Below are 15687 nucleotides of genomic sequence, written 5' to 3' on the forward strand. Positions count from 1 at the left end.
AGGTGAACATTTGCATCATAGTGCTAACCTAGGGAACCAATCACTGTCCAGATATCTTGTGAGAATCATTTGCATCACTGTGGCAGCAAAAATGTGCCTCCCCCAACCTCAGGAACCAATCACTGCCCAGCTATCTGCTCAGGATTCTGTATATATTCTGGGCTTTTTTCACAGAAAGTTTGCCAGCCTTTGGTAACTTTTGTCTGTGTTGAACGATGGCTACAGACTTTCAGAATTAATTCATCTATTCCTGCCTTCTACCAGCTGAAGTGAGAGGTAAGTTCGACATTTTTACATATACCCCTTGTATGGATGAATCAGTGGAGTCTGTTACTATCAATTTGCTTTAAAGTAGATGCCGTAGAGTCAAAGGTTTTTTTTTCCACTAGTCAAAATACCTCCATTTTGCATTTGTGTTAAATGTAATAATATAAATTTCATTATGACTTCATTTCATGGATCTTCATGAAAATAGTCGTCTTGAAACTTGTTTTAAATTCATGAGACCTTGCAAAATCCGAGCTGTACTCCAAATACTCTGGTAATGAATTTGTGAGTGAGGTGTCTGCACATTCACACATTCAGAGCTAATCTTTAATAGTGATAGTTGTTTTCCCTTACTGTGAGGTAAGAGAGATGGCGGATGTGATGTTTACATATCTAGGGGCCCCGGAGCAATTAAACAGCTCTCTATGTGTGTGCGTAAAGGTTAGCTGGAGGACAGATTCATATGGAGCAATAAAACTGAATCTATCTCCCATACTAGTTGTTTAGAGCTGACTTAAGGTATACATCGCCATATAAGCATGAAGAGACAATTCGGTCCATTTTAGGCTGTGAGTTCAAAGAAGTGACCTCAGTGGAAGTTAGATAATGTATAGGAGGAGGCAGACTAACTTCTCTTTTCACTATTGGATAGATGGACCCTCAATCCACCAAAGTGACCAATTAGAAGAAGTGGGACGATGCAGTGATTAGACTTTAAAAAGGCCCGCACAAACGGAGAAGGGTGTGGTATTTTTCAGATTTCCGATATCGAAGGCGATAAGATTTCTGTTAGAGCAGAGGGCAAAGCATTGGGCAGAACTTTGTCATAAATTTGAGAAACCCAGGTAGCAGCTGTGCCTGGATGGACGCTGGCATTGAGATCTGTTTTTAATAAAGATTGCTCTAACATTCCACCAGCCTGCCTCCGCAGAATCATTTTATCAACATACTATACACTGACACCTTTGATGAAGAAAGCCCAGAAACTACATGAGGTTTAGGCCTCAGAGCTAAATTTAAACATTTAGTGATTCTTTGTTTGTATGATGGAATCCTTGTGGGTTTTGTCCTGAAGTTGTTGCTCAGAGGAGCAGTAGGGGGGCTGTTGGGGGTGGGGGAGCTAGAATCTAACCTGGTGAAAAACTGGTTGAACTCGTTTGCTCATTGTTCATTTCCCTCAGCTGCTTCTCCACCTTTCCTGGATTGGATTTAAATTTGTCCTAAACATCCAAGAGACCCTGTGGAAACTTGGCCACATGTTTTCATTTCAATAGTTGATGCTGAATGGTAACATTCATTTAAGTTAACAAGCAGTCTTTTTTTGAGTCCTCTATAAAAAACAGAGCTGAAACACCCACTTTTGGGTTTATTTTGACCCAAAAAGGTGACTGTTGAGCCTAAGAACATGCACAAATAATCACAGAAATGCTGAAACTTTGTCTAAAATTTCAAAAATCCCTAACTTAAAGCATTTTGAGTACAGCTATATGGTTTTGCACGGTCCCATTAATTGATATATTGATCTTCTGATGATATTGTCCCTTTGGCTCTGCCTGGTCGTGTTTTGGAAACTGATCCAGTTTCTGTCAAGAGTTTAATGTACTGCCCCCTTATAAACCTTTAATCTAGCCATAGTAGGTGTACTAAGAAACCAATGGAGTCCTGACTGATAAGGACTTTCCCCCCAGTCACCTGACTTCAACTCCATTAAACATTATAATTTTGGCAGTATCATATCTACTACTGCTTTCATAAAGTCACTAAGGCTTTCATGCTCGTCATCAAATTACAAAAAACAGCCAATTTAAATATACATGTTATTGGTGAAGACGGTGCATTATGTATAATATGATCTTAATTACTCCACAGAAAAATGAGGTCCAGAAAGGTTCATCCTGAAAAGGAAGCCTTGCACTTCATTGCTGCTGGGAAAGATAAAGTCATATTTGACAAAAGGATCATCAACAAGGAAAAAGGTAGGTTATTAGCTAAGAATAGACAATTTTTTTTCAACTGGCATTTGTCTGTAGATGCAGAATTTCATTGAAGAAAAACGTAATTGGGTTGCTTATGAATAATTCTTTTAAAATTTCAACCATACTATTAAAGTGGACATTCATCCCATTATGAAGTGTTAGTGACTGAAATAGTGTTGGTTGTTCCTGGTCTGTGGTGACAGTTGCAACATTTGTTAAACTTCTATGTAATTTAACAGGTTATGGAGTGATTGCTACCAACAACATTGAGCCAGGAGAATTCTTGCTCGAGTATGTTGGCAGACACATCACTGGCTCGGAAGGAGAGGCCCTGTTCAAAGAGTACACAGATGTAGATGCAGCATTTCTGTATTTCTACTCTTTCCAGGGACAGGCTTTCTGGTGAGAGTGATTGAATATTTAATATATAAATAAATAATTCAAGTGTGTTTAATAATATTTCTAAACTGTGAAAAATAATATTTCATCCTACAGTGTTGATGGCAGTAAGGAAACAGCCAGACTTGGGCGATTCATAAATGACGATCACATTAAGCCAAATTGCGAAATTAAAATGGTAAGTATTGCAGTCACAATGTCTTTTTGTTTTACTTTCTGTTTTAATCATACCACATTACCTTACTGAACATAATATAATATCTATGCTTATGTGATCAACAGATACTGGATGAACAGGAAAGCCCACATCTATGTGTATTTGCAATCGCAAAAATAAACACGGGAGAAGAACTTGTGTATGACTATGGAGACCCTAACTGTCCATGGCGACATGTATGTATATTTTTCTTATTTACATATTGTTTCTTTGACAATTCAAAATTGTATCATTTAACTAAGTTGTAAGGACTCTCATCCATACAAATATTGTGGATATGATTTGATTGGAAACTGGTTTAAATTATATTTAAGCTCACTGTCGAAATCCGAAATGTAGACTTGCCATTACATTGTGCAGTATAAATTGAGAGTATGAGAAAAATTGTAAGTTATCTTAATTGTCTGTCACTGATGTGAGCAATAACAAAGCGAGAAAATGGATAAGAGATATGACTGTTTACACTCATATAGTTGTGATCTCATTAATGTAACAAGTCAATGTTTACACTTGCTGTTGTTAGGATTAATATTATACATGTCAAGAGAACCTTATTCCCAAATACTGTCAAAACTTTCACATAGTATAATTATTGTGTTCATGCTGTGAATTTCCTTTGTTTTAGAATACCACTGCTTCATTATGTGATGGGCATGCAGACAAGAGGGTAAAGATATTAAGCTTTCTTTCCTCAACTATATTCACTGAAGAAACTCATTTTTCTAACTATATTTTGTATTGTTTCACCCGCATATTGCCATAATCTAATTGGGTTTTCTGCATTTTCAAGGAATCTCGATGGAAGACTTCATTTGAAAATCTTGACTCCATGCCTGGTGTGATGAAAATTGATGAAGTCAATTTCAACACCAAAATGAAGATTGCAAATGGACGCAATGCTGCTGAAATATTCCCAGGACTCTTGCAGGAACGCCCTGTGGCAGTGAAACGAGTTCCCAAACATATTTCCAAAAAAGAATTGGAGATGGCTTATTTCCTGTGTTCAAAAAATTTACAAGTGGAACATCTGTTGCAACCCATTTCTGTGTTGGAAGATGGTTACTTTGCCTATTTTGTCTCCCCTCTCTGTGAATACAGCCTGGGTGAACTGATTGAAAACAAGAATCTTCCTGAGAGACAAAGCCTTACCAAGCAGCGAAGACAAGAAATCTGCCAGGAGTTTTTGCTGGGGCTTGAGGAACTTCACTCCAAAGGAATTTTGCACAGAGACCTGAAGCCTGAAAATATTTTGTTTGGTAAAAGTTTATAAATGAAACAACCTGTATTATGCATTTTGATCATGTTTGGTTGTGATTTTGTAGACGACCTTTAATGGGCATATGAATGAGGAGTATTTTTGCTTTTCTACAGACATCAACAATAAACTGTATATCACAGACTGTGGAGCAAGCGAAAAAAAGGATCTTGCACAGACCACTTGGCCCAGTTATGAGGATGTTGGAGGCCCACAATACAAGTACAGGAAGGAATCAGATATCCAAGTGAGTTGAGCTTGAACATGTTCATTTAAAATATAGTTTATGATGCCATTTTGATCCATGACCACTGAGTTTGAGTAAAATGTACCATTTTAAGTTGTCCTGCTTAGTCAGAAGAACTCATTCGATTTTTATTTAAATTGTTATTGTTACCCATTCTCTACAATTTGACTAGGTAAATGCAAATTGTTTAATGTAAAGAGTTTTTTTTGGTGGCTGTTGACATTATTTCAATTTCTTACATTACATTTTAGGTAGCGGGGTGCTTGGTGCATTACATACTGACTGATGGGCAACATCCCTATCAAACCAGAACACCCTACTCCAGTGATCCACTTGGGCTGGCTCAAAATGTCAAAACAGGCAACTTCACTCTTCATTGTGAAGAAAAATGGATGAGCCTAAAGGATATTATTACCAGAATGCTGAAAAGTTCATTTAAAGAACGTCCAACCATTGAGGAATGCCTTCAGGTTTTCACATGTAAGTGCCAAGACTAACGCTCTCTTCACCTTAAACATTCTGTATTTTTTATTTGATGTTTATTCCATGCCAACTCACTCAGAATTCAAAGCCCCTCCTCGTTCATATCATGAAGGGGTGAGGGGTGTGGCAGGGTTTGTGGTGGGTGAGAGCAGGGGGGTGGTGTCTGCGGCGGGGGTTGATGTGGGGCTGTGGGAGCGGTGTGGGTTTTGTCCTGGAGTTGTTGCTCAGAGGAGCAGCAGGGGGGCTGGGGGAGGCAGAGTCAAACCTGTTAAACTGGTTGAACTATTTTGCTTAGTGTTCATTTCCCTCAGCTGCTCCACCACCTCTCCTCTGGAAGCCACTTACCTCTCTCATCCCACTCCATTCATCCCAGGTGTTGTTTTTCTTGTTTCTTGTGGATAATAGTAATAATAATAATAATATATTAATAATAATAATAATAATAATAATAATAATAATAATAATGCCGATGACGGTGATGATGATAATAATAATAATAATAATAATAATAATAATAATAATAATAATAATAATAATAATAATAATAACAATAATAATAATAATAATAATAATAATAATAATAATAATAATGAATACACATAACTAAACTGGTTCAAATTTAGCGTAGCAGGCCAAACCTCAAAAATTCATTACTTAGAGTATCTGGAGTCAAGCTATAGTATTTTACGAGGTCCATGACATGGACTGGAAGGGCCCAAGGTGAGCTGGTATGGCATGACCCATGTGTGCATGATTCTGTGGATTAGAAAACTGTTATCCTCAGAACACTAGGGTGGAAACAATGAAGCCTATTTCAATGTATTTATAGGTTTCACCCAACAGTCCGGTTACTGTGGAGCCACAACCAACTCCAGCAGTGTGAATATAAATGAAGTAAGTACATAAATGTTTTTGAGTAGGGTTGGATAATGTAATGTCTATGTATCGTATGACAGTAAATATTTATCCATGGTAGAGATGATGGTAGAGATTGATTTTTCAGAATTTCAATTAAAGCAGTGTTTTAGAGTGACAATATTACATCAATTTTTGTCACTGCAATTTTCTACTATTTATGTGATGCATACTAAGCTAATTTGGAAATTCTAGACAAGAAAGTTTGAAAATTGTTCAATGGTAAAAGAACTGCCACAATAACAGGAATGAACACATCAGAGGTAGACCACAAATCAGACAATTTATGTGTTTCATTCATTGTTTTTGTTTGTTTTGTTTTTGTTACAGGACAGGACCCATGCAGCATATTGCTCCACCCAAACCCTAGATGATATGGACATTTTGGAGAGTATTGTCAGTGATCAGCCAGAGATTGGCCACCTGATGGATTCATCCTCTTCTGGACAATTTTCTGTGTGTGCATTGGTAATTAGTGTTTCAATTACGCAACCTGAGGTGATAAAAAAAGTACTTTGGAAACTGTGTGAAAAAAGGTGTATATTTTTATTATTTTGAATTTCTTTCATTTTTTTTTATTTCAGACCACTGAGCGGGTTACCCGTTCCCTGGAAATGTCAGATGAAGAAGAACAGGAACAACAAGCAGAAGAAAAAACATCTTCCAACACTGAAGAGGAATTATCTGTGCGTGAAACAGTAATTAGGAACACAATTGCAAAACCAATTCCTAAAAAGTACATATAATAAATGTGCGGCTATCAATTTTTCTGTTTTTTTTAAATTGTTTCTTCATTTCAGATCACTGAGCAACAGTTTTCCCTTTACATGGAAATGACAGATGAAGAGCATGAACAACAAGGAGAAGAGGAAATCGCAGAAAAGGAAGTTATTCGAGGAAGACCACCTTCAAAAACCCCAATGCCAATGGATCAAAACACCCATGACCTTCAACGAAATAGTATCCAAGTGAAAACTTCGTCAAACAGTCGACATCAGCGGATCTATGATAAGAAAAATTACTGCCTGTACTGTCAGCGGCAATATGCAAAAATTACAAGACATCTGAAACAGAAGCATCAGGATAAACCTGAAGTGGCAAAGGCACTTGCACACAGACAAGGTCCAGCCATGCGCAATCTTCTTTTGAGCAAAATTAGGAATCTTGGAAACTACAACCACAACTGTTCAGTCGTGAAATCTGGGAAAGGACAAATTGTACCTAAAAGGCAAGCAACCTGTCAATCAACAGCAACAGACTACCTGCCTTGCAAGTTTTGCTTTGCTATGTACGTCAGAACAGACCTCTGGAGACACCTAAAGCGTTGCAAACTACAAGTGAAAGAGGATGGGCCAAAGAACAGAAGACTCCAGACATCCTGCTCCCTGATGTTGCCCATGGATGCTTCAATTTCCAGTGGATTTAAAAAAGTCCTTGAACAGATGGCATACGACACAGTAACCCAAGTGGTGAAATCTGACACTTTGATTCTTTTACTGGGAGAGAGAATGTTTGCCGAAAACGGAGAAAATGTGAGACAATGGTCAGACATCAGAAACAAGATGAGGGAACTTGCAAGACTTCTTGTGGCAGCAAGAGAGATTGACAGAGACATTGTCTTTTTGAAGGACTTAATCAGCCCAGCAAAGTTTAACACAGTACTCGAGGCTGTCAAGAAGATGACTGGGTTTGATGACGTAACACACCAGTTTTCAGTTCCCTCAACTGCACTTAAAATGCGCTATTCCCTCGTGACTGTGACATCGATTTTACAAGGACAGGCTCTGCATCAACAGGATAATGACTTACAGACAAGAGCAGAGCAATTCCAAAAACTGATTGAGCTGGAATGGTTAAAAAATGTCTCATCCAATGCAACAAAAACCCTTGAGCAGAAAAAATGGAACAAACCCCAAACGCTGCCTTTATCAAAAGACATTATGAGGCTCCAAGCTCACCTGAACAAGCAAGAAGAGCTCCACAAAAACAATCTGATTCACCATCCAACAAAAACTGCATGGGGTGAGCTAGCTCAGGTTACTCTGACACAGTTGATTCTATTTAATCGTCGTTGTGCAGGAGAAGTTTCAAGGATGGAGGTCAAAACATACCTGCAGAGAAACAAAGGGAGTATGCAAGATGAAATTCCGGACAGCCTGTCACAGGTAGAGAGAGTCACCAGGGTAGAAATACGAGGGAACAGGGGCCGCAAGGTACCTGTGCTGTTCCCAAACAATGTTAAAACGTCAGTCGAACTCCTGATAAAAAATAGGGAAGCAGTTGGGATTTCCCCAAGCAATCCCTACATTTTTGCCCGCCTAAATTATGGATCTTGTGAAAACATTCGTGGAACTGACACAATGAGGCGATATGCAAAAGAATGTGGGGCCAGACATCCAGAAAATATTTCCTCAACGAAATTAAGAAAGCATGTTGCCACAGTTTCACAGAACCTTAATCTTGAAACACTGCAAACAGCTAAAGTGAGCAGACTTCTTGCCCTTCAAAGTGGACTGGGAGAATTTAAAGGAAAGTCCCGGGGAGACATCATTCCAAACATCAGCTGTAAGTGGAGGATATTAATAATATCTGTTTTTATTTTTTTGTTAAAGAAATCAAAGACAATATACTTAGTGAAAAAATAAACCTAGTGTGTAATATACGCTTTAAATATTGCAGCTGAAGAGGAGGACAGCGACACAGATGCAGAAGATGTCCTGCCTGTGCAGAAAGCAACCTCAAGTCGAAAAGGTAAGGTTATGCACAACATGTAGTATACAGGTAAAGAAAAATCTGTTCACTGAACGCAGCGTGACTTTCAATTATTCATGGTTACAGGAAACCCAGCGCATGGAGGCTTTGAAGACAGGGCTGCTACATCTAGAAAGTCAAGAGGAGAAGTTAAGAAATCACCATCAAGTCAAAGCAGTACGTTATTCTATTGGCTTGAAAGATTATATTTCATAAAGTGAATGACTTTTGTTGACAATAATTGATGGTGGTCATTTTCATTAATCCATTTATTCACATTATTTCATTTATTTTCAGGGAAATCCAGAAGGCAATGGTCAAAGATGGAAAGAGAACTTGCTGAACACTACTTCAAGGGCTCCCTGAAGGAAATGAAGACCCCAGGAAAAGAGGAATGTCAGCGATTCCTAAAAGAACACCCTACTCTAAGAGATAATGGGAGAGACTGGAAGGCAGTGAAATACTTTGTGCACAATAAAATAACAGCTATCAAGCGAAAGTTGTGCCAACAGTATTAAGACCATTAATACTGGGAACCAGAATCCTGAGAGCTTGCATTATAGCGTATCAGTGTTATGTGCCTGAATACTGGGAGCTTGCATTATGGAGCATCAGTGTAAGGGTCAAAACATTGTTTTTTCCATGTGAACGGAGCATCAGTGTATTGAAACATTTTTTATTTTTTTTTTCTCTAGACTTATTTATTAACTCCAGTTGTTTATGTAAACATTGATATATTTGAACTTTGTACTACACCAAAATCACTCATCACTGTGGGTGGAAAGACTACTACTGCGAGGGAGCTCTTATAGTGAGTTTGAGATTTTCCACGTGATAGTCTACCGTAAATTACCAAATAATAGCTGGGTTTCAATGAACCGAAGGGTCACCTTTAAACGCCAGGCGCAGGTGTATATTTTGATAAATAAATACACGCAAATCCAAATAAATGCTAAGTCTAATCTTTTTTCTTTTTTTTCAAATCAAGGAAGAAGACGTGACCAGTGACACTGCACGTTTTTCTCCTTCGCCTTTTTCATGTATTGCGCTTGCTTTCTGTCAGAAAAGCAAGAATACAGAATCAGCAAACGGGCACACCACGAGAGAGAGTCCTGCAAAACTACCATATTTTACGAGTTTTGTTGAGCAAGATTTTTGTGAGCAAGGAATTAATAGCCTGTTCCAAATTGCCGCCTGGTCCCAAATAAACGCCTGGTCTGTTAAGTGATTGAAACAAATAAATGCCCCGGCTATTATTGGGTAATTTATGGTATGTTTTTCATCATGCGGAAAGCCATTTCCATCGTTAGGAGTACAGCAATAGCAAAAGAGAACTCTCAGTTTAGGAGTATGTATGGATTTAAAAATCACTTTAAATAAACTTTGGCTTAACACAGTTCAGTATTGTTTTTGTGTCTTTTGTTATTTGTAGTTATAATAGCCTGTGTTACGAACATTGTTGGGCACTGAACACTGTAGAAATATACAGAAAAACTGACAGCCACAGGATAAGTGTCATTCAATACCATCTAACAGGAGACTTGTGTCATTTTGTACAGGCAAAGAAAGGGACTAATGCAACTCTATACAGTGGACCAAATTAACTTTTTTACAGAATTTCAGATATAAGTCAACATATAAAGACCTCTTAGTAGACCCGTAGAGACCATTAACTGCTCAGTATCAGTGTGAACCCTGATGCAATATTTTGTGCATTCACATTTCTCAATCCCATTGTTATGATGCTGCTCGACTTGACCACCCTCAAATATACCTTCTGCAATTGCCAAACAAAAATGTATAACTTAATGTGACACAGTGTTTTGTATTCAAATTAATTTTATCACAGTTATTTTCTTCCTTTCTTCCTCTAAATTACTTGATACTCTCCTGCCTCAGTGGCCATTTATTTTAATAGTGTTTTGCTTGAAACTTAAGACATCCACGAAAGCTGAGCCTCAATCTTTTCTGATAAACGTAATAACAACATTTAGCTTTAAAATAAAAATTTTTTCTCATAAATATTGATGTTACCGTTTTCTTGTACCAAAAAAGAAAATGAAATGATCTTACTGTTGATTTATGTTTTGTGATTTTATTCTGTTTTTTGAGTTTCTTCCATTTTTCTTTTTAAATTGTGAAAATCAATATTATTCTTCAGTTCTGTGGGTACCCTTTTATTTTGATAAAGTGTAGAGCTGGAATAATGCAACCTTAGCTTTCTCTATTTTGTTGTATCTTTAAAGAGACTGGTTTCTCCAGTCCCCTCTGCAGTCTGAAGGACCCCCTGGGGCTGCAGGCTAGTCATATGCATGAGTACCCCCTTTTAAATAGAAAAGGCAGCACATTTGCAGCAAGGTTAAGGCTGCAATCTGCTGCCTTGTCTATCTAAAAAGGAGGTATTCCTTCTTTGAAGCATGAACAGTGATGTACAACATATGCGTGGGAAGAATATTTAACCCCGTGATACCAATGTCGGTTTCAAAACAACAATGGCGGAAAAAGAAACACTGGTCTGCGCTGCGCATTTTCGGATCTCTTAAATCGTGAATGCAGCTGCTACGGTTTTTAGGTTATGAAATAGCAATTCTTGTAATGGAAGACACGAGTGGACATCCAAGACAGCTACAGTGATTCTCAATTTCCTTTAATGTCTGAAAGAATGGCGTGGAAGCTAGATAGACCACAAGGGCCAGTGTTTTGGTCGAATGCCCTCAACCATTTCGAGATGTTGAGTGGCGTAAGCGTATTTTTGTATGTCGCAGCGTACATTGGAATAGTGATGGAACTTGTTGAGCCACATCTGAGGCGCAAAACAACAAACTGGAGACAGCCACTGGAGCCTCGAGTCAATCTTGCCATTGAGTTGTGATGGTATGCTACCATTAGAATACAGATCAGTCAGCTGTATTTTTGGCGTCAGAATAGCCACTGTGTGCTTTATAGTGTGTGAAGTTAACGATGCTGAAGACGCTTCTTCACCGCTTTGTTTGCGTGCCGAGTTGGACTCGTCTTCGAGAAACAGTCGACGGTTCTGCTGCAAAGGGTATAGGATGTGTGCAGGTGCCAAAGATGACACACATATCCCTATCACACCAAGACACAACCCGGCCTCTTACTACAACCGAAAAGGCTAGCATTCCGTTGTCCTCCAAGCTGTTATTGATCATAACTTCTGGTAAGCATGACTTATTTTTAACTTACAAACAAGTTGTATTAGGTTACTGGGTGTTTATCAAAATATATTATCTGTACTACCATTAAAGCTTACAGACTTGTATGAGGGATGGCCTGGTCGTACGCACGATGCTCAAATATTTGCCAACTTCTACATCTTCAAAAAAGGGTTAAAGAACAGGGAGGATACCTCTTTCCACGTGAGGTCAGTTTGCTTGTCATAGGCTTTTTTACATTTCTATAGCTCAGGTTTAAGTTGTCTAGGAGCATATTCAACATTTATGGAAGTCCAACTTGCCTAGGAAGTCCAACATTGTAATATTCTCTTCTGTCACTCAAGTCTGTCAGCTAACTCTGAACAGCTTATATCATAATATAGTAGTTCCTGGATAAGGTCTGTAATTGTGTGACTTAGGCTCTTAATGTGGTTATTGTATTGTTTACCCTATTACTATTCATTTGCCTTCCAGGCATCCTGAACTATTTATGATGTGGAGAGCCTTGTGCATATCATTGGAGACCCTGCATATCCCCTCAGAAACAGGCTGATGAAGGGTTTCACCAATCACTGTGCACTCATGCTGCAATAGCGAAATTTTAACTTCTGCTTGAGTTCAGCAAGGATGGTGGTGGAAAAGTCCTTTGGATGTCTAAAAGGTCATTGGAGGTGCCTGGGTAAATATAGATATAGATATTGCCACCGCTTCAGTATCTGATGTTGTACTCATCTGTTGTGTTCTCCACAACATATGTGAGATCCATAAAGAAGACTTTATGCCAGAGTGGACCATAGCTGAAGGCCAGAGATGCCCGGTTCCTGGCCAGGATGCTTATCAAGATCCACAGGCACGCGCCAGTTACCAAGCTATTATATCAATTCTCTGAATGGTGCCAATTCTGTTTGACATTTTGTGGCTGCTGTATGTTTTCTATGAATAAAAATACACTCAAAGGATTCACATGGAAGTGTTGTATGATAATATACAAATGTTTTAAGTTAGTTAGTTAGTTAGTTTTGGTAATTAAAATTATGGTATTGCCACATTGTCCCTAGTTGTGAGCCAGAAAACATTTGTCCAGAGTATTTCATCCCATCATTAAACACCACACTTAAGTGGAGAATATGACAAACTATTATGTTCTGCTTGTCATAAAAGTAGTCTGTGTTGGGCCTCATGCCATATGGCTCAAACAAAGAGAAAGCCTGTAGGGGAAATCAAAAGCCTAACTACTCAGTTTAAGGGTCAGGAGAACCCTCTGCACGTCGCACTCCCAGGGAGCGTTATCTTGTGAAGAGACTCTGGTTTTGTGCAACAGATACTGTAAGGGTTTAACTTTGAGAAACGTTTTTCACTTGAGCTTGAGCTAAAGCTTCAGTTCCTGCCTCGCTGGATGAGACAGAGACCGTTTTTGTTTTACTTTCATTTTTGTTCGAATATTCATCATTATTGTTTTGAATCCATAGAGGAACACTGCACAACCCAGTCGTTCCTCACCGTCTGCAGAAGGAAGAAATAATCTTCCGAAGAAGACGGAACCCCCCAGGTCCGGTCCTTTTGTTTGGGCAGAAACAGATCGAATATAGTGTGCTTTTGTTGTGCTTACTTTTATTGTAAAAGGACAGCCGAATCACACTTATGGTTTACTGTACTGTGAGCTCATTTAGGCTAATCCACTCAGCGGATAGCTTGTGTAGTCTCGCCGCAGTGTGTGACCACAGTACATTGTATTCTGGCTCAATCAGCGCAGGATAAAAGAACCAAAATTAGCTTGCCGGCCACTGGTTGAGGGAGAGACAGCAGCTGTGTAATTCTTTGTTGTTGGCTAAGCACTCGCTTAAAAAGGCCCAAAAGGTGTGAAAAACGTAAACCAGGTTGACCTGCCCCCAAGACGTTCACCTGGTCTCCACTAGCTGTGAGCCCGGAAGCTCCGCCATACCACAATGACGTTACTCCCAGTTTAAAAGTCGTAGAATCCCACTACTCATCGCAGTCCAAGGAAGCATTAAGTTGTGTGAGGGACCAGATGCTCCCCTGTAGATAAGTGTGGGAATACGACAGGATAAGGGTCCCCAGGACCAGGAGCCCTGATCAGCCCTGAGGTGGGCATCAGAGATAAGCTACAGGAAGGAGCCCACACCAGAGGTTTGGACCTGACTCAACTATACATTGTCATCTAAGTTTAAGAGAGACCATCCTGTCTACTTTAGCTGACATCAGCAAAGTTAAGTAACACACACAAGACTTATTTCATAGGGGATGTGAGCCAGACCCATCCTTCTTTTCTTTCCATTGGATAGATGTACCTTTAATCTATCAAAGTGACCAATGAGGAGAAGTGGGCGGTTATGGACAATAGGCTCTAAAAAGGCCCAACACACCAGAGAAAGGTGGTGGTTTTTGGTAGAATTCCTAAGATCGAAGGCGATGGGGCAGAGGGCAAAGCGTTTGGCATAACTTTGCCATCGATTTGAGAACACCAGACGTGCGGCCGCACTCTGTTCGGATGCAGGCATTTGAGATCTGTTTTAATAAAGATTGCTCCATCATTCCACCCAGCCTTGCCTCTGCAGAATTCCTTTATCAACATACTACACGCCGACACCTTTGAAGACGAAAGCCCAGAGACGACAAGTTGGCGTTGTAGGCAGGATAGCTATTGACAACCTGGACACGTGCCAGGGGTCCAGAGACTGACTTTCACCCCAGCCGGCAAACAAGGTGAGCATTTTTCTCTCTAGGGGTCAAACTCAGGCCCTGGACGGGACTGTGTATGTTTTCCAATGTCTGTCAAGCTGAAAATTACCAAAACGGGGGGAAACTGGGCAACAGGTGTTTAGTTTGTTGATACGGTTCTGTCAAAATGTTTAAATTAAGGGAATAAGAGAAAAGGAGAAACTGATGCGGTAGGGATTAGTGAATTAATTGGTTATATGGTACTGATAGTGGCAGATATGACGCTAAGCCTACATTCTCATAAGTCATGCGTGAGATTGGTCACTATTTCCTATGCACTAAGTTGTCTCAAATAGAGAAGTGAAGAGATAGAGTGAATAAGAGAAATAAGGAAAAAAGGGAAACTGCTGTGGCAGCAATGACTGAACTGATGGCCATCTGATGCAGACAGTGACAGGCAAGGCGCTGAGCTTACATTGTCATAAGACATGCGGGGCATTGGTCTTCATTAGCTGCATGGTTCAGTTGTCCCAAATAGTAGAAAAGGGTAGAAAAGCCTGGCCAGGTAGAAGAAGAAAGAAGTGATAGAATGAGAAAAATTAGAATAAGAGAGAAATGTTATGTAAAATCAAACTTAGGGTTGTGACGGTAGAAAATTCGGCAAGTCCAAGGGTGCGTGTGACGCCCGTGGACCCTTATATAAATAATGTGGTGTGGCAATTGCTGGGCTGTTAGAGGCGGTTTTCCGTATTCTGAGTCCAAAAACCAAGTTGCAGTATGTGTCATGTGTTGCGATGAAATTCAGCTGAATAAGTGTTTGTGTTTGTGAGTAAAAAAAAAACCCAGTGGTGTGAGGCTGTCAGTGCTTATTGTGTCCTCTGAGTTGTGTGTGTGTGGTGAGAGTCAGCTAAAGTGGATGTGAAAGCTGACTGTTAGTCCAAATGATTATAAGTAATCTATATAAGTAATATAGTAATATATAAATGAGTGTATCAATAGGGAACTTTTAATGTAGGTCTCATTGAGACCACCTAGGCAAATGGGTCACACAAATAGCACTATTAATCATATAAAAGAGAAAATTATGGTAGAAGTAATAATGAAAAGTTAAGGGGATGTTATGTGAATATTAGGTTAACCATTTATATGAGATGTGTGCTAAATGCAATGCATCCTTGTTGAATTTGTATCGGAGGGATCCAATTGAGTGTTCTTCTTCACTATCAAGCAGTATATGAGTAATTATTTGTGGATGTTGTTTGATTTGTTTTAATGTAGAGAAGTTCAATGGATACGCTAAGTAGGCATTTGTGGATGTACGGACA

At 39.2% G+C, this 15687-nt stretch overlaps 1 protein-coding gene across 1 annotated transcript; it reads left to right on the plus strand.

Annotated features, from left to right (window-relative positions):
• The first annotated feature begins 6827 nt into the window (after window positions 1-6827).
• Window positions 6828-9909, plus strand: LOC115579974 (uncharacterized). Its single transcript, XM_030413754.1, has 4 exons — window positions 6828-8324; window positions 8439-8510; window positions 8598-8687; window positions 8808-9909. Exons 1-4 carry the CDS (start codon window positions 6890-6892, stop codon window positions 9026-9028), a joined length of 1818 nt encoding a protein of 605 aa, XP_030269614.1. The 5' UTR covers window positions 6828-6889; the 3' UTR covers window positions 9029-9909.
• The last annotated feature ends 5778 nt before the right edge of the window (window positions 9910-15687 follow it).

The sequence above is a fragment of the Sparus aurata genome, chromosome 4, assembly GCF_900880675.1.
Source record: "Sparus aurata chromosome 4, fSpaAur1.1, whole genome shotgun sequence".
NCBI classification, from domain to species: Eukaryota; Metazoa; Chordata; class Actinopteri; order Spariformes; family Sparidae; genus Sparus; species Sparus aurata.

Bases quoted from the DNA above. Each gene is read 5' to 3' on its own strand.
- LOC115579974 (XM_030413754.1), top strand. From the start codon at position 6,890: ATGCGCAATCTTCTTTTGAGCAAAATTAGGAATCTTGGAAACTACAAC. The intron at 8,511-8,597 runs GTAAGGTTATGC...TCATGGTTACAG, and splicing joins AGCAACCTCAAGTCGAAAAG to GAAACCCAGCGCATGGAGGC. The intron at 8,688-8,807 runs GTACGTTATTCT...ATTTATTTTCAG, and splicing joins ATCACCATCAAGTCAAAGCA to GGAAATCCAGAAGGCAATGG.